At 44.4% G+C, this 25672-nt stretch overlaps 1 protein-coding gene across 5 annotated transcripts; it reads right to left on the reverse strand.

Moving 5' to 3' along the window:
• Positions 1–853: 853 nt before the first annotated feature.
• On the reverse strand, positions 854–23786 carry LOC123375491 (T-cell immunoglobulin and mucin domain-containing protein 4-like). 5 transcript variants are annotated; one of them, XR_006581488.1, is made up of 10 exons: positions 23271–23786; positions 19884–20228; positions 16367–16594; positions 15074–15157; positions 11227–11346; positions 6364–6419; positions 4503–4593; positions 3710–3969; positions 2981–3020; positions 1609–1693 (listed from the first exon to the last, which is right to left on the reverse strand). XR_006581488.1 is itself a non-coding variant. In XM_045026412.1 (9 exons), the coding sequence occupies exons 1-9, from the start codon at positions 23317–23319 to the stop codon at positions 1561–1563; spliced, it is 1146 nt and encodes a 381-aa protein (XP_044882347.1). In that variant the 5' UTR covers positions 23320–23777; the 3' UTR covers positions 854–1560. The 5 variants fall into 5 exon arrangements, 3 of the variants coding, with proteins under 3 accessions (XP_044882347.1, XP_044882348.1, XP_044882349.1); XM_045026412.1 differs by lacking the exon at positions 3710–3969 and having other exon boundaries at positions 854–1693; positions 23271–23777; XR_006581489.1 differs by lacking the exon at positions 1609–1693 and having other exon boundaries at positions 3002–3020; positions 3641–3969.
• Positions 23787–25672: the final 1886 nt, after the last annotated feature.

A 25672-nucleotide genomic window follows, 5' to 3' on the forward strand; every position in this document is an offset into this window, starting at 1 on the left:
CGTGCAAAGTCTTACTAGTTGTTTCACCCTGTAGAAGGGTTGACTCACCATGGATGCGCCCCTTCATGGCAGGGCACAGTGTAGCAGCCCTTTCTGCTCTCGTTCCCACTGTCAACAGTCACTCTGGTGGTCTCTCTTCTTGCCGCTCAGCCCTCCAGCTGGGTCAGGTTTTAATCCCACTCTTTCCAGGGCAACGGAGCATTCAACAAATAATTGTGTGTCAGGTCTGTGGAGCAGGGTTGGGGGAGGAACATGGATGGGGTAAGGGGGCCGCAGCTGGGGGTGGGCTGGGAGTAAGGACAGAGCTGGAGCTTTAGCCAGGGGCCGAGGCTGGGGGCAGGGCCGGCTCCAGGCACCAGCGGAGGAAGCACGGGGCTGGGACCAGAGCAGGTGTGGAGCTGCAGCCATGACACGGTCATCAGGGGACGAGGATGGGGGCGGGGCCACAGCCAGGACATGGTAGGGGTGGGGCTGGGGGCGGGGCCACAGCCAGGACACAGGTCAGAGGCTGGGGGCGGGGCCAGGCATGGTGCTGGGAGCCAGGGCAGCAGCTGGAGGTGGGGTTGGCGCAGAACTGGCCTCCCTCCTGACCTGCTGTGGGGGCTGGTCCATGCCCTGCTGTCCCCCCCAAACATTCCTCAATGCCCCCCTCAGGGGGTGCGCCCCACAGTTTGGAGACCTCTGGTGTAACTGATTCACACCCTTCAGTTTTAAAGTCTCACGGTGCAGCCCAGGGAACACAGTTTCAATTTGTAATCAAATACAAATTGTTATTAACCCAGGCACATTTAATGCCATGATGTCCAGCCCAAGGAACACAAGTGGCCCTGATCCACAGTTTGGTCACATCTGATTTAGACCATGAGCCACCTCATCTCTTAATTTTTCTTTGATTCTGCAAAAGGAATGAGAGTTAATGTTTTGGGTTTTTGACATTGCAAAACTATTAATCATCCAGGTTAGTTCTTCTCTTTATTATTGCTCATGCCACAGCATGTATTCAGGCAGTCGGGTTAGGAGAATATAGGGAAAGGTAAAATCTATTCCAGCGGTAATACAGCACCCCCTGGCTTCAAGTGGTTTCCATCACATACAGGGTTTACAGTTTGGTTCAATGGCTCTGAGCACCCTCACGATACAAATTGTTTCAGCGCCCCTGCTGTTATTAGTAAATAAGGCTCAGATCCTAAGGATATGTGTAGTCCAGTTGACTTCAGCAAGATTACTCATGTGCTTTGAAGTTACTCATAAGCAAGCAGTTCCAGGGTTGGGGTTTAAGAGACTAAGAATTCTGAGATGCAAGCGATGGGTAAAATATCTTCTAATAGAGGCCACTTTATCCAGAAGTTTTAAACATGGCTCTAGAGGAAAAGGCCCAGATCCTCAGGGGATCCCCTGGAAGTTAGATGCCTAAAAACCTTTGAGTAAAATCTGCTTCTAGGTTTTAAACTCCCCACAGTTCAGGTGTTTGGATCTGGGTTTTGGTTTGTACCCATCATTATTTCCAGGGTTAGCAAGGAATTAATCCTTATTTTCCAGCCTAGCATGAAAGAGCCTCATTTAGATGCTGGATTCCACAGGATCGTGACATGTTCCCTGTGATACTGAATGGCTGTCAGGTATCTGCTGCAGAGTGAAAAGGGTATTCTCTTCTTCCACTCCATTGGGAATTTGTTCTCCAGATAAGTCTGAGCTGTAACAAGAAGTGCAGATTATTATTGGGGTAGCAAACAAATACATGGGCCCATCATGGTGGGCCAGATCCTGACTTAAACTTTGCCTGGGCAAATTCCTATTGAAGTTTGGGGAAGAGAAAACCATTGAGCCAGATCTTCAGCTAATGTTAATTGGCATCCCTGCATTGTCTTTAATGGAGTAATGACGATTTACACCTGCTGGACCATTTACATTAAAGTGCAGGGCTTGAAGTCTCATGCTTGTAGGTGTAAACTGATCTCCATAGGGAATCGGAAAAGAATTTCCCCTTCTCCCATGTTCAGCACAGTAGAATTGGTTATGTGCACAATAAGGCAAATGGCTGGGGGCCGTCTTCCACTGAAAATTCAGCTACTTACTACTGGTAAACATCTGCACTTGATGTGCTAGTGGTCAAATTGTTTACAGACCATCTTCTATTCTGACTAAGCAACAAAACATTTCAGAGTACGGTGAAACAATCAGAAATCTCAACTCCTAAAATGCATAGAAAGGAATCAATTATTTATGTCAATCCAAAGAGGATGCTAAACTGTACAGTAGCCATATGTTGGCTGTGAGATAAACCCGTTACGAAGAAAGAATTCAAGTTGCCTCACTCCTCTATTGAGACCTTCATCACGCATAGTATCCTCTTTTGCCTACTTGGCATGAACACCTCTTCACTGTGGACTGAATATGAAACTCTTATGTTGTCAAGTGTCAGCAGAAGAAACTGTTTTCCTGGTTGGGCACAATAATGGGCCAGATTCTGCCTTCACTTGCTCTGGTGTAAATCATAACTCACCCCATTGAAGTAGATGGAGTTATACCAGTGTAAAAGTTGTGCAAGTCAGAGGAGAACCAGGCCAGTTGTGCACACCAGATTCTCTTCTCTCTCCAGTTTACCCCAGTGTAACACCAAAAGGATTATTCCTTATTTACACCCACGTGGCAGGTAAGTCGGGTCCTTATGTGCCATTTCCTCAAGGTGTTTGATCAAATCCTGAAGTGGGCTATTTAGTTCACTGAACTGAAGTCACTACATGACATCAAGCACCACCATTAGCAATTCTTCATTGTTCTGGTTGTCTATTTGTTACTCCATTATGTGCACTTCCTAAGCAGCAATGCTTGATTGTCTGGAGTAAAGGGTCTGGAGGTCAGTGTTCTAACACAGCATGTGCAATCTGTCCTGCTCCCATTGCAATCAATGGCAAATCCCATATTGCCTTCAGTAGGATCAAGCTTGGACCCTTTCTTGGGAAATGACAAAACAGATTACCTTTTTCTCATAAGCAGCCGATACTTCCCCGAGCGTTTATCTAGAAACAAAGCAGTGCTCATTAGAATCTGACAAGGAAAAACAAACCCATAATTCTAATGAAATTCTAATGCACTCGGACACAAAGACAATGTTGCAAAATTTATAGCAGCTGAGCAGGGACCAGTGCCCTGATCTAAGGGTGCGTCTACACAGCAAATAAAGACCCAGAGTGGCAAGCCTCAGAGCTGCGTCAACTGACTCAGGGTTGCTGGGCTTGCATTGTAGGGCTAAAAATATTGAGCCTAAGTCAGTTTACCCCAAGCTCTGAGACTCGGTGCTGCTGGTGTTTGTGCTGTGTAGACGTACCTGCAGTTATACTGGAGTAACTCAGGAGTAAAGTCAGGAGTAAAGTAAAGTCAGGAGTAACTCCAGTAAACTCAATGTATTTTCACAGGTGCTAAACCTGTGTCGGTCAGATGAGAATCAAGCCAGTTACATGCAAGTGTGATGACCGGGCTTTGGCTCCTTAGAGGTTGCTTCCTACCACATCACGGCCAGCAGTGAACTCCTCCTACACTCTTCCAGTCCTGCCTGTCAGAAAGCAAACCTACACCAAACGAACAGGGTGAATAAAGTACACTGAAGTGGTTAAAAACATCTTAAACAGAGTGAACTCACATGGATACGTGTAACCAGTAATTTTCTGGAGTGAAATAGGTTCACTGCACTTGTAAAGAAAAACTTCACCTGTGCTGGTTTTACTGGCTGCCAGTTCATCAGGATTCTCCTCACTTGTGGAATCAAGGTAACACCGGGATAAGGTTAATTCCCCTAGCCACTTGCAGAAGAGATCATCCTTTTGAAAAGCAATAAGTACTGTGAGCCTGATTCTCTTCTCACATTGCTTTTCCGTTACACAGGTGTTACTCCATTAACACCGCTGGGAGAAACAGGCTCTGTATAGTCACCAAACTCTGCTTCAGTTGAGTCACTCCAGATTTAAACCACTGTAACGGAGAGCAGAATTTGCCCATTGTACATATCTATATATTGAACTGCTTCCAAGAACAAATTCTGCAGTTTTGTAGTGCTGTTACTTATGTATTAAGCATAAGGTTTTAAGCATCAGTTTCCCCATGTTTGGATTTGCAATTCAACATCTGCCTTCTGTTACGCAGCTCCAAAATACCTTCAACCTGATTCTCCTCTTTTAACGTCAGTGGTGTTACATCCGTGTAAAACTAGCATGAGGTTAGAATCAAGCTCCTTCTCCATAGTGGGTTGGTTATGACCAGGCCCCACTTTTGGCCCAGTCTTCACTAAATAAGAACAAACTGTTCTCACATATTTGCAGGCAGCAAGAATCAAAAGCACTCAGGCAATGAACAGCAAGACATAATGTATAGTTCACATCTGCCTTGTGTCAGCAATTCAATATTTCAATTCAACATTTGGAGGACAGAAAGATGCAAAAGGGACCCACATCAGACCAGCAGCCAATGCAGAACATTAAGATGGACACCTACCCTCAAATACTTACATGTCAAAAACACTACGAGCAGGAATGTGAAGAGAAGAATGACTGTCACTACCACACTGATGGTTACTGTTGGAATTTCATTCTGTAGGTGCTAATGGGTCGGGGAAGAAAGCAGAAAAGACTTTTAAACTATGCTTTTTCTCTGGTAAGTTTAATTAAGGTCTGGTTGGTCTAACCGATGTGTACTCTGAAATGTCTGCAATCAGCAGGAGTTTGCAATGTAAATTTCAGGATGGATTTTCTGAGCCTTCCTCCTGAATACTGAACTAAAATCAGGACTTCTACATGCAACTTTGTGGTATGTTTTGAAAGGTAGTTGGAGTGTGTATTCTGGTAATTCCAAGTTTATTTTTGTTTTGCATAAATTGAAGATTTGGCAAAACCACAGGTTGCTTTTGCAAAATCTCCTTGGGTGGGTTTTGGTTAAGCAGAACCCAAACCCAAACTAGGCCCCAGTTTATCTGAACCCATAGGGCCAGATCCTGGCCCGCATTATGAAATGGTCGTCTCTCCCAACCAACAATATGAAGTGTTGTTGTAGCCATGTCGGTACCAGGATATTAGTGAGACAAGGTGGTGAGGTAATAGCTTTTATGGAACCAACTTCTGGTGGTGAGAGAGACATGCTTTCAAGCTACTCAGAGCTCTTCTGCAGGCCTGGGAAGGTATAGACCTGTGTAGCTTGAAAGCTTGTCTCTCTCACCAACAGAAGGTGGGCCCATAAAATATCTGACCTCAACCAACTATCGATTTTTAGCCAAGAAGGGGAAAAGTCCGATTCTCAAGTTGTGACACAAAGACATCAGTGAACACCACTGGCTGAACCTCAAAGATGGGTTACCTAATGTTTGCCCCTTTCAAACACTGCCCTGTTCCCACAGCAGCAGACAGCGTGGTTTGAATCTGAGGAATTTTATCTGCAAAGTACATGAATATTTTATACAGTGAGAAAAACTTAATTCTGGAACTGAGGGGAGGTGGCAAAGAATCACCATGCCCAGCACATCTGGAACAGTTCCGGGGTGTGAGACCGGGGAAGCATAGGAACTTTTCCTTGCCACTCACACAGCCATTGGCACCTGATCTTATAAAAATCTGTGTTGTAGTTGGCCAGACTCAGCATGACACATCTAACTAAGTTACTCTAGCCCTCTCCCCTTTCATTTCAGCTGGTACAGGTCATCCACACACAACTGATCTGTAAGGACAAACTAGCAGAAAGGCTGCTTTATGGAACAGTAGAGGACAAAAGGTGGGTGACATGAAAAATGGCACAACACATCAGCTAATGTTTCTTGCACCTTCCTTAGAACCATTTGGTGCTGACCACTGTCAAGGATAGCATACTGGACTGATCCAGTCTGGGAATTCCTATGTTCCCACATAAAAATTTGAAATCACCTACCATGCTACTTTGCAGACAGTGTGACCTTAACATAAAATGCTATTTAAATGACTGACAGGTCAGGCAGGCTGTTAGCTAATCAGACATTTCTGAGCAGGGCTGGGCTAATAGCAGATTTTTGAGTTCTGTGGTTGAGCTGAAAAATAACAATAAAAAAAATAATTTTGTTCAACTCAAAATACATTTTGGAAGGTTTTGTTTTGTTTGCCAGGGTTTTAAAACTTTCAGTTTTTTACATTCTGGCACAATATGTCTTTCTGAAACTAAAGGCAAAATGTTTTTGACATTTCCAAAAAATAGATTTTAAACTTTTTTTTTCAGCTCAAACGCTTCGTCAAATGTGACCTAAATTCACAAATGGTTTCAGTCAAACCAAATTTTCATTTTTTGGTGAAAAAACTGTTTGCATGAAAATTTTTGCCCAGCTCTGCTTCTCAGACTTAGAATAGTTTTTACCTGTGTTGGATTATCTACACTTTCCTCTGACCAGAGTTTTGAATCTGTTGAAGTCTCTGACAACAGAAAAAGCAGAAAATAAAATGAGTATGCACCAAAGTCTGATACCCTTGTCAAACAGAACCTAAATATATGAAGTCAAATTTGTGAAGGTCCTACTCAGTGTGAGAAAGCATGTCAGAATCTGGCCCCAAATAAAAAAGAAGCTTTAAATTGTAGGATGAATCTCATTTGTAGCTAAGGAATGGCAGATATTCATCAGGAAATGTGTCAATATTCATCAGGAAAGGGTGAAGTCTCAAGAACTAACAGTGAAGAAAAGCAGAAAGAAACTTACTTTCCTGGGATGAAATTTTCACTCCGGTGAACATGCCAGTAAATCAGATGTAGTGAATATGGCATAAGACCATTCAGTTTAATTTCTGTTAGAATTATGTGTTATCACGGTAACTTAAAGATGCTAATAGGATTTAAAATATCACAGGAAAAATCTGTAGAGTCAGGTGTTTTCCCACAAATGCCCCTGCAATTATGTTGCAGCTTGATCTGTCTATCTGAGGTGTCTATCTGGTTTTCATTACTGGGGTATCTGAGCATCTCACAATCTTTAATGCATTTATGCCTACATACGCCCTGTGAGATAGGAATGAGGTATTATCCCCATCTGTAAAATTCAGGCACGGACAGACTAAGTGACTTGCCCAAGGTCCCACAGAAGTTTTTGGTGGAGTATGGAATTGAACCCTGGATTCCTGAGTCATAAGTTAGTATCCCAAGCACTGGGTGGGCTTTCCTCCCTTGCTCTTAAGCCACACAGAACCAAACAATGTTAAGAGGGCCTAACAAGAAAGTGCAAAGTGCTGTAAAATGTAAAAAGTGAACAATTTTAGGAACCATTAAGAAAGGGATAGATAAAAAGAGAGAAAATATCATAATGCCTCTATAGAAAGCCATGGTACGCCCACACCTTGAATACTGTGCGCAGCTCTGGTCACCCCATCTCAAAAAAGATATACCAGAAATGGAGAAGGTACAGAAAAGGGCAATAAAAATGACTAAGGGCATGGAATAGCTTTCATATGAGGAGAGATTAAAGACTGGGACTGTTCAGCTTAGAAAGAAGACAAATGAGGGGGAATATGATGGAGGTCTATAAAATCATGGCTGGTGTGGAGACAGTGAATAAGGACGTGTTATTTACCACTTCCCAAAACACCAGAACCAGGGGTCACCCAATGAAGTTAATAGGCAGCAGGTTTAAAAGAAAACAAAAGGAAGTGCTTCTTTATACAACACACAATCAACCTGTGAAACTCATTGCCAGGGGACGTTGTGAAGGCCAAACCTATAACTGCTTGGAAAAAAATAGATAAGTTCCACCAATGGCTGTTTGCCAACATGGTCAGGGACGTTCTGGGTGTCCCTAAACCTCTGACTGCCAGAAGCCAGGACTGGACAACAGGGGATGGATCACTTGATAATTACCCTGTTCTATTTATACCCCCAGAAGCGTCTGGCACTGGCCACTGTCAGAAAACAGGATTCTGGGTTAGATGGACCATTCATCTGATCCAATATGGCTGTTCTTATGTATTTTCTTTAACTTGTAAAATAAGGAAGCTGTGGTCCCGACACGGTGAATTTCTGATGCATCACAAGGTGCAACGCTCTGCAAAGCTTGGTTTGCTCATTTCTTATTTAAACCATGTTCACAGTGAACTTTAAATCATGCCCTGGTGATATAGTGCTAGCAATGGACTGGCCTTAGTTTATAATGGACCCCGTTCTGCAAGATGCTGACGTCTTAGAGTTGAGAGCAGTAAGCTCCTCACAGGAGGCACTTAAATGCCTCACAGGATTGGGACCCTTGTGATTAAAGAGCAGCCCACTGAACTCAATGTACTGGGTTGGGCATGTTAATATTCAAACAGACTGCTGCAGTGACATTACAGATCATGCTCGGAAGGCAAATGCGTGATATAAAAGTAACCACACAATCTATACTGGCAAAAACATGCTGGTGCCTGAATGAGTCACATGCACATTTCACCCATACATAGAAAAGACTTCCTAAGACCACATGTGTGGTAAGTGTTTGAGCGTGGGACTTCGCTAAATGGTAAGTTAACTGACTACCATTCTAGACTCAAGCCAATCGATGTGGTGAACAAGATATCATCAGTATTTCGATTTATAATGAAGATTTAGATGGATGTGAGGGAAAGTTTGTTATTTAGAATTTAATTACTGTGCTAAATATTATTAAATTTGTTATATTAAAAAATGAAGCTGTGTTTTTATGTATATTAAATCCCCCATTGTGGACAACAGTTTTCCTTGTACTTCTGATACAATATTCTGTCCTCTTTGCTCCCCCTGGAGCTGTTTCTCTTTTTATTTATCTTGAATGAAACAAAAATAATTTTTTTAAAAAGACATGTGAGTGGAGCAGTGGAAAGGTAGCTAATAAAAAGGGGCCCGATTCTGACTTGACTTACAACTCCACTGCTTCCGGACTGGGCACCTCCTACTACAGAAGGTTTTATCAGTTGGGGCCTGCGTCTAGCATTCGTCTGATCCAGCTCCAGGCTACTGCGTTCCACCACCTTGGAGTTCATCAATTCCAGAAGCATGTTTCTCCAGGTGCTTCTTTTGCAGGGATATACAACAACGAATGAAATGATGTGTGATGCTTGTCATTAAAATAGTAGGGAGCAGTTTGCCAGACTGGCCTCCTAAATTACATATGCCAATGTAGCCTGCTTACGTGGGAATTTAGGTGCTCAGTTAGATGGGGATATTAGACTTGTGCATGCAGGTCAACTGGCTAGGTGTGAGCATTTAGCCCACAGAATTTGAAATTTTTGTTTAGACAGAGAGGTCAATTTCAGTCCTCGCTTTCACTAGCAATGTACTAGCCTTAACTTATACCATGCTTAAAGGGCAGTTTGCTTTTAATCAATGTATTGCGTTGAACACATTTGTTCACAAAGGACCTGATGCAATGGCATGAGAAATGGAATTAAAGTCAGCGGTAAAAATTGGCCTCTCTTTTTTTATTCGATATCATTCAGCTGCTCTTCAGTGTTTTGTCATTTACATCTACTTCACTCTGTTCTTGGGAGAGGTAAGTCATAATTCCTTTGCATGGGTGTGTGAGAGAGTGACTCATTTAAACAGTGGTGTGTTGTTTGCTGGTTCAGGCTCTGTGGTTGCTCTTGATACCACACTGTTCCATTTGGAGTTCTAGCTAGACCATCAGCAGGGCAGCCCTTTTGTAAAATAATGTACTCAACACAACAACACATTCACTGCATTTCCTCCTGGGCTGGGTCAGGTCCATCTGTGCTGGATTCCCATCCCGATCAAAAAGCAATAGTCATCTGATTTCTGGCATAAATTCCTCCTTAGCTATACTAAAGAGACTGCTCTAACAAAACATGTTAGAGTTTTGCCTTCAGCAAAGGACCAATTATCCAAGGACCTGCTAAAGTAAATGAGAACCATCAGGAGACATAGTACCCCAGTAGGCAGAATACTGCAGGTCTCAATTCCAGCAGTCCTGCTACATGATAAATACCAGTAGTAGTCATGAGAATGGCTTGGATCACTGCATTTAATTTCAGTAATGTTCTCCCTACCCATAGAGCGATCTTTGTTGGGTATATAAGAAATAGATGCACTTTTATTCAATCCTTGTGACTAGCAGGTGGAAAAAATATGGTCACTGAAACAAAACGGATGTTTAAAAAAAATACAAAATGTGCCACCAAAACCTAGAACTAAATTCAAATATTCCATTCTCATAACACCAACAAGACAATTCAAAGAGCAGGCACTATGGGTGTTCACTAAACCAGAGAGATCCAAATTAGCTATCAGGCTGAGTCTCTAAATTTTGGGCAGGCACTAATTAAGGCTCCATAGTTAAGTTAGGAATAACCTCCTGGTATGAAATAAGAGATTACTGTACTGGCCGAGTGAATTGGGGAGTGGGGGCACACGGAGCCCCTGGCATGGGAGGGAGGATGGGGATTCTGGTATGAGGGGAGGGGGAAATGGAGGGTACATATAGCCCTTGGCATGAGGGGCAGGGGGTGCAGAGAGTCCCTGAAATAGAGAGGGATGGGAGTGCAGGTAACTTGTGGAGATGGGCATGGGGTGGGGGTACAAAGGGCCCCTGGTGTGTGGGCAATGCACAGCCTACAGAAGCAACAATCCCACTTCTCCTTTCTGCAGGATGTAGCAACACACTCAGGGACAAACGATGCTTCGCTGGAGTCGTGGCGGCGGGGAGATGGGCGGGGCTTGCCACCTACTTCAATGCAATCAGGCCTTTGCTCTAAATGAATGGCTTGTGAATTTAAAACTGCAACAATAACATAGACAGAATAAATGTGCCTCTGAACTGCTCAGCAGCCACCTGCAGAACCGTGCTGTGCTCTACAGATTAGGCTGTGGAGTGCAGAGATGAACTATTTAACCAGCAGATGGTACAGGCCATGCATATATATTGGATTTCCTGCCCCAGCCACAGGCTGCCCTTATGAGGAGTAAAGCAATGTACTTTTCCTAAGGGCAGTAGAAAGATTTGAATTCCATGGGTCAGATTCTGCTCTCAGTCAGACAGCTTTCAGTGGAGTTACCCCGCATGTACACCTGAGAGCAGGATCCTCTCCTCACGGCCCTGTTCTCTATTGTCTGTGCAGGATAATATAAAAAAATGGTACTTCTCAGCTTTCTTCCTAAACTGCATGTCCATCCCACTTAATGAATCTCCACTGACAACTCCACTGTCCTCCGCAAACCCATACACACCTACAAGACTACAGCAAATATAAAAATTAATTATACTTTCCAGACCTTCATCGAGTCCCTCTTTCACCGAGCCTCCTGCAGGTGTCAAGGGAAATGTAGCGTCAGAAATAGCATTCACTTCACTCACCTCAGGGACTGTCTGGACTGTAACCGGGGGACCTGTCCCTGGAATTAAAATAAACAGAAACTTCTAACAGAGTCCCAGGACTCCTGGGGTTCACCCCAGAGTTCAGAGTTTGCACAAGACAGTAGGCCTGTCCTGTTATTTTGCTGAAATAAGCCATGCCACATTTTATCAGTATGCCTGTGTAGCAAACTGAAGTCAGAGCCACTGTAACGAAGAGGTCCAAATACTGTAAGGTCACATTTCCACAATGTATTGTTTCCAGCCACTGATTCCCCCTAGGGCAGACCACACCCAGATCAAATCTAGCCACTTTACAGGACAATTTGGCTCATTCCCTGGAAGGCACTAGCATGTAAACACAGAATATTTGCAAATGGTGACATTCTCTCTCCCTGTAGCAAATGGATTGTCTGTGGATGTGTGACCATCATCAGTCCTCACAGTAGATGTTTGGACAGTGGAAACTGCAGTCACTGAAACAAAGCAGAAGAAGACAACAAGCTAAAATCAGTTCCTCCAGTAAACACTGCTTGGGAATGCAGAAGCTCAGAAGAGGAAGGATGGCAACACGTGATTTCATCTGTCCTGTTGCTGCCTTTCTCAGACATGGAATGCAGAAGGAAACAGACAGAGGGTAGGTCTATACTGCATGAAAAGATCCACAGCCATGAGTCTCAGAGCCGAGGTCGACTGACTTGGGCTCGCAGGACTCAGACTGCGGGGCTAAAAATAGCCATGTAGACTGACCTGGGCTCTGAAACTTGGCGCCAAAGGTTTTTATTGCAGTGTAGTCATACACTGAATGATCTGATTATGGAGTTTAAGCTGCAATGTTTTACTATGTTTTTCTACTCCGTCAATGAGCTTTGCAGACCATTTAGAACATGGGTTACCACTTACAGGCTAAGCATCTTCACATGTTCTTTGCACTGGATCAGATAAATCACTTTAGGCTACCGCATGTGAGAAGATATCATTCAGTGGTTCCTCCAGGTAACCTAATCAATGTTTCAGCAGTCAGCTTACAAATGATTTTTTTACTCCAGTAACGTCCCTGCAGAGCAATGCCCAGCTGATGGGGCACAAGGAAGGAGAGTGGAAGGGACGGGATGTAGGCCTGGGCCCAAAGTGTGAAATGTAGAGCTGAATATGGAGCCAGCCCTGGATTTCAGTCTAGCCACAAAATTCAGATCAGGGTTAGATTCAAACACCTCATCCCCTCACCCTGCTACCTCTGACCCTTGAGGATCCGACTACCAAAGGCTGTGCAGAACACACCTATGGTGCTTTGCCTCCACTTCGGACGCTGAAAGAATGAGGGGCTGAAAGCTCAGTGTAATGCTAGGAACTGTGTGGGCTGACTTCGTGGGTAAGCTTCTCCCTCACAGCTCTACCCGTCGCTACTCAGTCCTGATTGGCAACACCTCCTGCTGCTCGAGTTCTTAGCCTTTCCCGAACAAAGCCTGCCAGTGGGGGCTAACGGGCTTGAATGAATATCCACAAGGGCCAGCAAACTCCTCTTCACTTGTGTCTTAACCAGGGAGGGAGCTACAAGGCCGGAACAAATGTTTCCCTCAAAAAGTGAGACAGCGTTTTTGGAAAGCCCACGTTCTTCTCATGCATCAGCTGTGTCTGAAAAAACAGGAAAGCAAATGTGCCTACAAGAAGTGAATGAACCAAGAGAATTTCTCAGCTCGGTTGTTCTTGGGGCCTTGGGAGACAGTATGGCGCTAGCTGAAGACCACAGCGATGGCTTTCCCAAGGTCAGATTTCCTCTTTTTTAAGCCCTTATTTGCTGACATTTCCACAAGTGGGTTATTGACATTGGGGAAAAAACACAGGGCACTTTTCTAAGTGTCATTCTTCTAATTTGACCTTTTCTGGCAGCTTGTGAATTTTTCACTGTTCTGTGAAAAAAAAAAAAATCCAGTGTTTGAATTTCTTTCATCGTTTGTTTCAAATCAGTTTAACTGCGAAACTGTGGTGTTGCAGGACTGAAATCGCAGCCTCTATGTTATCATATGCAGTATAGGAAAGAGTTGATGGTGCCTCATGAGAAAGTAATGAGCTCATATGCAAATAAATGTAGCAGTGAGAGCTCCCATTGAAGCATGATTGGCCAGGGTGAAGGAAGCATCCAGCGTGGTCAGACTTAATATGGCCTCGTTTGTTCAATTATGAGACAAAGGGTCTATTTTGCATCCCAATTATTTCTACTTTGAAGGAGGACTGGAGGTGACATTATTAGAGGGTTGTTGTAATTCCCTGCTGCTTTCCGTAATCATAAGGAGCAGGGCCAGCTCCAGGGGTTTTGCCGCCCCAAGCAGCCAAAAAAAAAAAAAAAAGCCGCGATCGTGATCTGCGGCAATTCAGTGGGAGGTCTTTTGCTCCAAGTGGGAGTGAGGGACCCTCCGCCGAACTGCTGCCAAATACCTGGACGTGCTGCCCCTCTCAGTAGTGGCCACCCCAAGCACCTGCTTGCTAAGCTGGTGGCTGGAGCCGGCCCTGATAATGAGTTAAATAATTTAGATAGGAGGGGACTGGTGTTGCCTACATACTGCATGTCACTGAATGTTCTGTGCTAGATCCAGTGTCAATGGGTGTTTTTCTTTTGACTTCAATGGGCTTTGGGTAAGATGCTCCATGCGCCTGCACAACCCACTGGTGCATGTGTGGTGCAGGGTGCCCTTTGGGCCGATCCATGCAGGCAGTGGCAGCTCCCACTTACAGAGGCTTGGCTCTTTAACTCAGGCTGTGGCAGCTCATGCCTTTAGTTCTGGAGGTCCCTGGTTCAGTCCCTGGTGTGCTGGCCAAGAGGGTGGCTGCCACATTTGAACTGATGTCAGCTCAAATCTCGGAAAGCAGTACCTTGGGACCAGGACAGGACTCAGGAACAAACAAGGCCCGTTCCAGTTAGTGAAGTGGGGAAATGTTACTGCCTGACAGAGATTGATGTGCATTAGAGACCCTGTGGTAGAGAACTACTGGCCTCCAATTTCCATTGGGATACTAGAAACTGTGTGTAATGGTGCGTCATCACTTAAAGAGTGCCCCTTGTGTCAGGGTGCGGTGTTGCAGAGGTTTGCATCTCCAGCACCCCCTGCAGGCCATCTGTCTTTGTGTGTCACTCAGCCCGCTGGCTGAGAAGCGGCTAGTTCAAACCCTTCCAGACTAACAAAATGGGCAAGTGTAGTCCAAAGTCCCAGAGAATCAACCTATCCTCTGAGCCCCCTGTTCAACCCTTCCCAGGGGTTTCCCCACCTTTCCTAGGTCAGATATCAAACACAGCCCACACAGCCCAAGTTTTCCTGAGGCCTCTAGTCTCTGGCACTTTTCCCCTTCCCAGAAACCAGCCAGTCTCCAGGTTCTCCCTCCATACTGAACTCCCTCCGCCTATTTATAAGGGCCAGGTGTCTGTTGAGTTCATCAGCTGATCGTCCTTTAGTGCCACCCTCTCTGGCTGACAAGTAACAATCTAATTACCACTCCGGTGGAGTGAATGTGCCTAACTGGCCTTTACCCCTTTCTCATCCATGATGTGGAGTCACCCATCATACTGTGATTTCCTTATCAGCTGTAGCATTTTGATCTGAGTCAGCATCCACAGGGACATGTGATACAAATTGTTTCCAGATGATTAAATAACTATAAATGAATCTTTGATACACATTCAAGAACAGCCAACACTTCTGGGTATGACGACTTGTCAGAGCTCTGAACCCAGTGATCAAATGTCTTCTGCACCTGTATTATTATCACACATACCTGTACTGAGGACACCACCTTCTGTAATGAAAGCAGAATCAACATTTTCAGTCCTCTCGGAGATCAGAACTGTAGTTGGTGATTCTGTAGTCATGGAGACAAAATCAGATGCTTAAAAAGACCATTTTTTACATGATGTTCCAAATTACTAGTGCAATTTTGAGCTGCTAGCTAAATGTGGGTGAAAATTTGTAGACACCATTTATGTCTGCAGTTCAGGTGCCTAACTATGATAACTTACTTCACTGGCAATTCTGGTGCATAGCCATCGAAATGCATTCAGCTATGGGCATAATGAATTGTGCCTGTCTTTAACTGTGGGCACAAAGTTATGGATGCAGTAACTGGAGGCCATTTGTGAAAATCTGTCCCAAAATGTTCATGTCACAATGAGTATCAAACAAGATAAAAACTGGAAAGAGTTGCAAGCAGCATTGTGTGCAAACATCAGTCTGGGGAAATTAAGTCACTGACACAGATAAAATTGGAGATAAACAAGACCAACATCAGCGTTAATGAATGAAAGGTCAAGTAGTTTATCAGTGCTGCCAACTAATTAATAACAAGGCCCTGATGCAGGAAAGCCCTGAAGAATGTGTTTGATTTTAAGTATGTTTGTGAATCCCATTGACTTCATCAAGCACAGCAGGTGCTTAAGCACCTTCCTCAACAGGGGTGTTTTCCTGAATTGGGGCCCAAATGGATCTTTGGTTCTTCACCCTGTTGTCCCACCATCACTCACTACCAGCCTCTAAACAAGAGGCTCTAGTCTCTGGAGAGTCTCTAAGTGGCATGGGTGTTCACATCGCAAAGGTGCTTGAGGAAAACAAGAAAGAGCAGAAGGGAAGTGGAACTGGACTTTGTCTTGTGGAGCAGGGAAGTGGAGACAGCACAGAGAGAGATGTATGAATGCAACAGGGATAAGTGTATATGACACAGAAGAGTCAGCACTACCTCTGGGCACAGTGAAACCTACAACATTAATTCTTAAAGTGCCTTCCAGGAGAGGATTGAAGCTGATGGAGTTACTGTAAATTTATACCAGTATTAGTGAAAGGACATGGCTCAATAGCATCAAAACGAAACAAGGTTACATAAAAGCTTTCAGTCTAAAATAGGTGGCAAAGTAGACTGAAAGCATCCCTCACTTAATAGATAAACGAACGGATAATTCATCAGCTTGTGCTGGGGGAACAGGAATGCTCCATATTAAGGTATGTTTTTCTGCCCTTTTTGTGCCAACCTCGCCATGGCACAGTGAGAGAGATGCTCAGAGCTGTCTGCTTTTCATACCTGCAGTAGGGAGAACATGTTCTGTTGTGAAAAAATTGAAATCATCATCTTCAGTGCACACAGAAGCTGTCTGAAAAATGGTTGTCAGGGAAGGAAAGGTTGTTGGGAGTGCAGTTGTGGTTGTCGTTGCGGGAGTAGTGGATGTTGGGAGTGTAATACTGGTTATCAGGGGCGGAGTTGTGGGTGTTGGGAGGGCAGTTGTGGTTGTCTTTTTGGGAGTAGTGTGTGCTGAAACGAAATAAAGAGAAGCCAGATCAGAACATCTTCAATAGAACTTAAGTAAAACAAAGCCAAACCACAACTAAATTTAAACAAACAATCTGAGGAGAGACTGATGAACAGGTACTTTAAAAGACCAGTTAACTAGGTAAGAAATGAGTCTCAAATAGAGCTGGTTGGAAAACTTTTTTTTTGCATGGCCAATGTTGATTTTTTTTGGTCCAAAAATGGACAATCCAAAAACTGAAAATTTACAGCCAAAATCCCTAAAGCCGAACATTTCTGGGTTTGGAATTTTCAGTTTTTTGATGAAAAATCAATTTTTTTCAAGGAAAGCAGACATTTTCTGTGAATATTTTTGTTAAGTTTAAAAAAAATTCTGTCAAAAAAAAAATGTTGAGAAATAATATTTGACCATCATCCCGAGTTGAGCTGTGACTTCACTAGTTCCTCCCCATGATTAGAGGCAGCTGTGAATTTTTTAATATTTTTTTTGTCGAAAAATGCTGATTCATGAACACCAAGACTGTTCACGAAACAGGATTGGGTTTGATGAATTTCCTGACTCAAAAAAAAAAAAAAAGGGTTGAGAAAAGAACATTTCAAAAGAGTCAAAAGGAAACATTTTGATTTTTTTTTCAAAATGAAAAATTCCAATCTTCCAGTTCAGAATGACTCTTCATTTTGAAATTTAGACTAATTAGACTGAAAAAGGTTTTAAAAGGTCAAAGCCAAAAAGAAACATTTCAAAATTTGCATAGCAAAATGTTTTGATTGACCTGAAATGAAAAAAAAAAAGAACAGTTCTTTGGTTTGTGAATTTTTCGGTTTGTGACTATTTTCAAGATTTTGACTTTTTGTCCTGATTCAAGACAAGAAAAAAATTCATTCTTGAAAACATTCATGGGATGAGAATCCATTTCCCACTCAGCTCCTGCATGATGAGGTAGGATTGTTCACTCCAGTAAGCCTACATGTGTCAGCTCATAGTTTAGAGCACTGCAGAGATCACTGGCCTTGAATGTTCAGTAGTAGTCACCAAGCACACCCCTGTTTCTCTATAAAGAGAGACAAGGAGGGTGAAGTAATATATTTTATTGGACCATGAGAGAGACATGCTTCTGAGCTACATGGAGCTCTTTGTCAGGTCTGGGAAAGGCACTCAGAGTGTCACAGCTGGATACAAGGTGGAACAAGAACAGGAGTACTTGTGGCACCTTAGAGATGAACAAATTTATTTGATGCTTCCGATGAAAGGCCACGAAAGCTTATGCTCAAATACATTTGTTAGTCTCTAAGGTGCCACAAATACTCCTGTTCTTTTTGTGGATACAGACTCTGAAACCTGTCAAGGTGGAACAGATTGTTTAACATACGTAGTTAGCACCTACTGTAAGGAACTATTCAAGAAGAAGTGCCCCATTAACACTTCTGAAGTCACGGGGAAAAAAAGGGGGGTGAGTGGGTTACAGATCGTTGTAATAAGCCATAAATCCAGTGTCTTTATGAAGACCATGATTTTTAGTGTCTAGCAAAGTTATGAATTTATTCTCCCAGACTTGTCTTCTGAAAGTGCTGTGCAGGTTTCTTTGAGGATGAGGACTGAGAGGTCAGATCTGGAGTGATCGCTTTGTGAAAAGTTTCGGAGTGGTAGCCATGTTAGTATGTATCATCCAAAACAACAAGGAGTACTTGTGGCACCTTAGAGACTAACAAATTTATTTGGGCATAAGCTAGAACAGTGGTCTCCAAACTTTTTTGATTGCGCACCCCATCAGTAAAATTTTTTGAGCACGCACTCCCTGACGCGCCGAAGGAAAAAAAAATCAGACTCCCGCCCGAACTGCCGAAGCAAAAAAAAAAAAGCTCCTCCTGCTGCACACCCCCAAGGATTCCTCTTGTGCACCCCCTCGGGTGCGTGCACCTCACTTTGGAGACCACTGGGCTAGAACTCACTTCATCAGATGTATGGAGTGGAAATACAGGAGCAGGTATAAATACATGAAAAGATGGGAGTTGCCTTACAAATTGTGAGGTCAGTTTAACGAGACAATTCAACTGACAGCTGGATACCAAGGGAGGAAAAATAACTTTTGAAGTGGTAAGAGAGTGACCCATTACAGACAGTTGACAAGAAGCCGTCACCTACAGCCCCCAACTAAAACCTCTTCAGCGCATCATCAAGGATCTACAACCTATCCTGAAGGACGATCTCTCACTCTCACAGACCTTGGAGTACAGGACAGTCCTTGCTTACAGACAGTCCCCCAACCTGAAGCAAATACTCACCACCAATTACACACCAAAAACACCAACCCAGAAACCAAACCCTGCAACAAACCCCGGTGCCAACTCTGTCCACATATCTATTCAAGGGACACCATGATAGCACCTAACCACATCAACCACATCTTCAGGAGCTCATTCACCTGCACATCTACCAAGGCCATCATGTGCCAGCAATGCCCCTCTGCCATGTACATTGGCCAAACTGGACAGTCTCTACGCAAAGAATAAACTAACACAAATCTGACATCAGAAATTATAACATTCAAAAACCAGTAGGAGAACACTTCAACCTCCCTGGTCACTCAATAACAGACCTAAAAGTGGCAATTCTTCAACAAAAAAACTTCAAAAACAGACTCCAGTGTGAAACTGCAGAACTGGAATTAATTTGCAAACTGGACACCATCACATTAGGCCTGAATAAAGACTGGGAGTGGTTGGGTCATTATAAAACCTAAACCTAATTTCCCCAATACTATTTTCCCCCTACTATTACTCACACCTTCTTGTCAACTGTCTCTAATGGGCCATTCTCATTACCACTACAAAAGTGATTTTTTCCTCCCTTGGTATCCTGCTGTCAATTGAATTGTCTCATTAGACTAACCTCACACTTGGTAAGGCAATTCACATCTTTTCATGTATTTATACCTGTTCTTGTATTTTCCACTCCATGAGTCTGATGAAGTGGGTTCTAGCTTAACCCCAAATAAAGCTTAACCCCAAATAAATTTGTTTGTGAAAAGTGGTCACCCACAGGTGATACAGTGTTTTTGTTTTTTTATCATTTTTCTGTGTGAGTTCCTTCGAGATCACAGTGATCGGCTGGTGTCACCCACATAGTTTTAATTGGGGCATTTCTCTATAAAGTGACAGGTGGGTCCATATGTTTTTTTCTAGGCTTTGGAAGTCTTTTCACCTTGCTACCACTCTCTAAGGTACAGAGTCTAAGCCTCAATGGCAGAAGAATGAATTTCTCTCTACAGACAGAGAAGAGAGTTTTGCTCACCTCTGTAAACCTGCAAATACAGGTTTCGTTTCATATCGTTGAACCATCCAGGGATCTCTATGCGGCAACAGTATGCCCCTCTGTCTTCGTGGTTCACATTGCTTATAGTCAGAGACACATCCCCTCTGGTGATAGGACCCTGTAGTTGGTATCTGCCAGACTGTTTAGATATCACTTTCTGCCCATCAGTGCGAACAATTTCACTGCTGCATTTAGATGACGGACAGATCCCCCGGCCCCAGCACATGACATTGAGGTCACGCTCTTGTCTAACGCTGTAGGTGCAGGGTAGCTTGACGGACTGCCCCACCTTCGCTCTCACTGTCGTGTCAGACACACCGTGTGCTGGGGAGGAAGAGCAGGAAAAGCAAAGTCAAGACCTTTTACTCCATGGATACACAGCCCTACTCCTCAATCTCACGCAGTACCGTATCCCGAGAACAGGACAGTCAGGTAAATATTTAAGTAAGAAGGGAGTACACTCCTTTTGCCTTTCCGCCACGCACCTTGCATTAGTTACTTTGTTTTAATAGTGGAATAGTGACCCCTTTGGGTCATCCCCGTCTGAGCCCTGCCTGAGAGACCTTCTAAGATACCCTGGGAAAGGACATAAGCAAGTGCTATTAGCAAAGAAGATGGCAGCCTTTCCAGTCTTGACCAGAGGCCTGCAGCTTGTAGTATATTAGTCTTTGCTCTCATTGTCCTGCAGCTGTGCAGTGCAGTGGGATGAGCAGACTTGCTCCCTACTCAACCAACAAGGTGAGGCACACGGAGCCAATGGCACCAGTGTGGGAGGAGAAGGAGTTACAAGGTGATGGCAGGTCAATACTCACGTATCCTGAGGGAAGGGAGGGAGACAAAGATAGGGAATGCTCCCATCTCTCCTGAGCTGTGGAGAGTACTATTATTATTTATTTTTTTCCAGGCATCCTGGCAAAGGAGATGCCTGAGGAGGGAGTACACAGCAACCATCTTTTAAAACCTGTGGGTTGACCAATTGGCGTCTATTGAAATGGAGATGATTTTACTTGTACTTGGGCACCGCAGATTCCACAGGGAAGCTGAGAAAATGGGACCCAGGTTACTCAGGAAAAAGTCTTTCATCTTGTGGTCACCATTTCAATCCCAGCCCAAATTGGTCTGAAAGTGGTTGCCATCTGTTTGGTGAGCTGATGTGAAATGAATTTGGCAGTCTCACTCCATCCCCATCCCCATCCCTGCCCCCCCCCCCCCAAAAAAGGTGTTACAACTGGATCTAAATGCCTGTCTCAGCAGTAAGGCCAAAAATCACCCACGTGTGTCTAGAGGTGGTCTCTCCACTCAGGACTGAGGTACATTGGCAGGCCAGTGCGGGAAGCTTGCTCTGCCATTGCTTATGCTGTGCCTGTTCTGAGAATAAATAAAGGGAGGTCTTCATTCTGCAGAGCTGGCTCCACCCCCCAGTTATCAAATGGGCCAGCACCTTTCCTGGGCACTGCATTCGCCTGAATACCAAGCTACTGAACCTGGTGCTCCTCACGGAGCCCACTGTAAACCCGGAGTGACTCCACTGGGGCGACACTGCAGGAGCAGGCTCTGGCTATCAGTGTGTTCAGCTTTACTTTGCCTTTATAGACAAACCCGTCTCAGTTAGCCCCGGCTTTGTCTCCCTGCCACACAGCACCCCCGGCTGGAGGGCAGTGGGTGTGATTCTGAAATCAGAGCTGGCAGGGGTGGTTCTGCCAGGGATGGTCCTTTTAGCTAAGGGCACTATAAGAAAAAAGAAGAGTTCACATACTGGGGCAAATTCTCTGCTGGCCTAACTCCATTGACTTGAGGGGACATGAGCCAGCGGAGGATCTGCCCTCTCCTGTCTACTCCAGGCTGTGTGATCTGCCCCATGTCCCCTGATGTTTTAATTGTTATTTCTACCTTCCTTGTATTCTGTCCCTGGTCACTTCTAGCATGGTGCTGCACAAGGGCCATGAGGAGGAGCATGTCTCCCTGTGCTTGCCCTGCTCCAGCCCAGACCCTGCCCTGCACCCGGCCTTGTTCCTAGCCTGAGTGCTAACCCGCCTGAACCCCGAGGATGCATTCGGGATGGTAGCCTGAGCAACTGCTCATTCTACCCCCAGCTTCATGGGGGCCTCCTAGTTAGGTCAATAATGGACGTGGTAATGGGTTAGAAATATTCTGTGGCTGTGGCAAATCCCAGTGTGATTCTGGCTCCACAGAAAGCATCAGACACCCTGGCTCTATGTTATCTTGCCTGCTGAATCTCAATGGGATTGGTGAAGGGGCAAAATCAATCCTGGTCTCTCACTGTTTTCTGCCAATATCCAAATCTTTCCCTGGTTGTCAGATAGTGATTTAAGAATATTGCAGTTACTGTAAGTATTAGAATGGCTACTTCATCCTGTTTGGCATTTTAACACCTCTATACACCGTGGACAAAATTTCCAAACCTGGGTGACTAAGGTTAGGTTACTCAGTCCATATTTAGGCACCTAGGACAGAATTTTCAGAAGTGCCTACGTGATTTAGGAGCACAAAGCCCACTGAAAGTTAGACTTATGCTCCTAAGGCACATGGGCTCTTCTGAAAATTCCCCCTAGATGCCCAAATATGGATTTAGGAGCACCCAGGCACCCAGGTTTGGAAATTGTGGCCAGTATCCTACCCAGTCTCTCGAGTTCTTCTAATTCTCCTTGTAACATGCATCTCTTGTAGTACTTCTGCACCAGATTTTACATGGAAGATAATTAAACATTTTGGGTGGAATTTCTGAACGTGCTCCGTGTTGCTATAACTCTGCTCCCACTTTACTTCCATTGGGAGTTTTACCGTTGACGTTCATCTGAACAGAGTGCAGCCAAGGCAGAGAGCTTTACCAAATCCCATGCTTTGTCTCATTTAATAAAAGCATTACTCCATTAATATTTAAACCTGGGGCTGGCAGCTCTGCTCAGGGCAGGCAGGAAAAGTTACATTTACAAAAAAAAAAATTACTTCTGTGTTGTTGTTATAGTTATACAAAGCTATCTTAATAACCAACAGAACCTACACACAACTTTTGCGTATAAAGGGGAACCAAATAGTACATCTGAATAATTAATAAACTGATTAACTAGTACATTCTTCTCATTGGCACTAATTCAAATAATTTTACAGTCTTCTAAGAGGTCACATATATATTTACAATCTTATATGCCTATGGGGATATACTGTATACATACATACAGAAACAATGAATGCAAGTCACATACATGTTTACAACCTTATACGTGGATAGGGGTGTATGTACAAATAGAAACAATGAATATCATTTGCTCTGTAACATTCCAAAAAGAAAATGAATCTCACTTTGTCTTCTGAAGACATACACTGGAAAAGCAAGCAAACACTCACCTATATACAGCTGTAGCACGATCCAGCGAAGCAACAGGGAATGGGCCATTTAGGCTGATTAGAAACTCCAGGAATGTATCAGAACTGACAGAGGACCAGCCCGTACACTTTTCAGAAATGCTGAGTGAGCCTGGCTGTAGTGTAATTTCTCTTTTTTTAGGCTTTACATACTGCAACCTCCTCTTCTCCAGTAGGAAGTATCCCTCCTCTTCAAGTCCTTCCACCAGCTCCCCTTTGCACAGGGTATGAAGAACAGAGCTCCCTGTCCTTGCATTCACGACTCCTCAGCCCAGTCTATGCCTCTGACCTTGTCTCTTTCTGAGTTTCCCGGTCCCCTACATTGGGCCAATGCTGCCTCCTGTTTGATGATCCCCTCATTTCCTCCTTCTGCCTCCACGCTTCTTCCAGGGCATTCTCCATGCCTGGAGGGCCTCTCAAAACCTGTTCAGCAAGGCACTTCCTCACCTGATTCAAATCCCTCCTCAAAACTCTAGCCAGGTCACATATGAAAAGAAACATTTTTGCTCTTTTTTTTGGACCAGGTGACAGAGCTCTGGTTTTTGGGCCTTATTCTCAGAGATTCACTTACCTCAGAACTTGTCTCACAAGAGGATGTATTGTGTAGCCTTCCTGTTTAATACTACAGGCTAGGATTTTCAAAGCCTCCAGAGTTTCATAGCCCCCCAACTCCCATTAACTTTCAATGGGATGTGGGTGCCTAAATCCCTTAAGCTCTTTTGCAAATCTCAACCACAGACTGTTAAAAGCACAGCAGGCATATTTCTGTCAACCCTGGTGTGCTGGAAATTATTGCTCTGCCACGGCTTGGGTGAAACCTCATTGTGGCTAGTGGGCAGAGCAGCTGCTCTTCGTTCAGGATAAATGTAAAAAAAGCAATTAAGCTCCTTTCTGGAATAGAGATGCTGCCACAGTCAGACCCACCACCCAAAATACTGGCTACAGGAAAGACCTGTCAGGAATCTTAGCTATGTGGGCGGAGGGCTGAATGCAGGGGACTGGCTGTTGTTTGAGGGAGTTGTGTGAGACAGTGCAGCAGATAGGTTGACAGAAGCAGACAGAGAAGGCAGCAAGGAAGCCCCAGACACAGCCAGAGAAGCACTTGTAGGATGACCCTGAGAAAGCAGCTAAGGCCATGTTTACACTGTGAGGGAGGCAGGTGCTGCCTTGCTTGGGGGGACACAGTCATGCTAGCCCTCACCGACAGTGTCGCTATGGTAGCACATGTAGCAGCCACAGGTACAAACCTGCCTCAAACAAGTGGGTCTGTATTCAGCACAGCCCCACCATGCCTCTGCTGCCACAACCCATTCTACCGTGGCTACCCAATGAGAGTCAGCATGTGTCCACAACCAGCTCACACACCTAGCACGTGTACACAACCAGAATCACACACCTCGCTCGTAATGTAGATGTAGCCAAAGAGAGAGCTTCTGGGTAGAGTGCTGGCTGAAGAGAGACTTGGAACTGCGAGCAAACTGCCTCCTGCTGTTTGATTCATGCTGTAGTGGAAAGAGAGAGCATGAGAAATCAGGCCTTGCATAAGAGGCCTGGTATGAGGCCTAAGATAGTGTTCAAGCCTCGCTAATATAAAGCAAAGTTAGCAAAAGTCAGGCTGTAGGCAGAAGTCAGAGTGCAAGCTCACAGAAACTGGCAAGAACAGGGCTGATATTGCAAAATAACACACATTCCTGAGAAGCGCAGGACACTCATGCAAGCACATTCCAGAAGGGTGGTACCAGAACACCCTGCTACTCAGTATGATACAAACACACTCTCCAAAGATGATACAAGGGCACACTCTTACAGATAAGGTCGGATGACAGCGTGATGGATAGAGATGTTTTGATTAGGGTGACCAGACAGCAAATGTGAAAAATCGGGACGGGGGTGGGGAGGTAATAGGAGCCTATATAAGAAAAAGACTCAAAAATTGGGACTGTCCCTATAAAATCGGGACATCTGGTCACCCTAGTTTTGATCAAACCACTATGTACATGGTAAAGGGTGGTAACTAACCATGTCAGAGGGGCAACACGTAACTTGTTTGTATCGGTGTACGAAAAGGAGCCTCAGAGGGGGGTCTTCGGCCAGCCGAGCTGGGAATGAAAAGTCCTGCCATTCACTGAGCTCGGTCCATTGCAATGGACATGCATGTGCTAGCGTAACTGTAGACATTGATCTGGAGAGCTAGGACTGTGTTCGGCCAGGTGGCTTTGCTACTAAACCACGTCTTGTGGTCTTGTTGGGCAATTCAATCAAGTCTGCAGTACGGGCTACCTGGCCAGAACCAGTGCAGCTCCCAGAGAAGACACCCCCGGAGCCAATGACTAACGGAACATGCTGTGTTCAGGGAAACAGGACCTTTGTGTACATTCTTTGCA

This window comes from Mauremys mutica, chromosome 8 (assembly GCF_020497125.1).
Source record: "Mauremys mutica isolate MM-2020 ecotype Southern chromosome 8, ASM2049712v1, whole genome shotgun sequence".
Classification (NCBI taxonomy): domain Eukaryota; kingdom Metazoa; phylum Chordata; order Testudines; family Geoemydidae; genus Mauremys; species Mauremys mutica.

What these genes read in the sequence shown, in the direction of transcription:
- LOC123375491 (XM_045026412.1), bottom strand. Translation starts at nt 23,319, where the DNA reads ATGGCCCATTCCCTGTTGCTTCGCTGGATCGTGCTACAGCTGTATATA. An exon ending in CGTGCTACAGCTGTATATAG is followed by an intron (nt 20,229 to 23,270) that starts GTGAGTGTTTGC and finishes CTTCCTCCCCAG; the next exon opens with CACACGGTGTGTCTGACACG. An exon ending in GCTCGTAGTGTTTTTGACAT is followed by an intron (nt 3,021 to 4,502) that starts GTAAGTATTTGA and finishes CTTTGTTTCTAG; the next exon opens with ATAAACGCTCGGGGAAGTAT.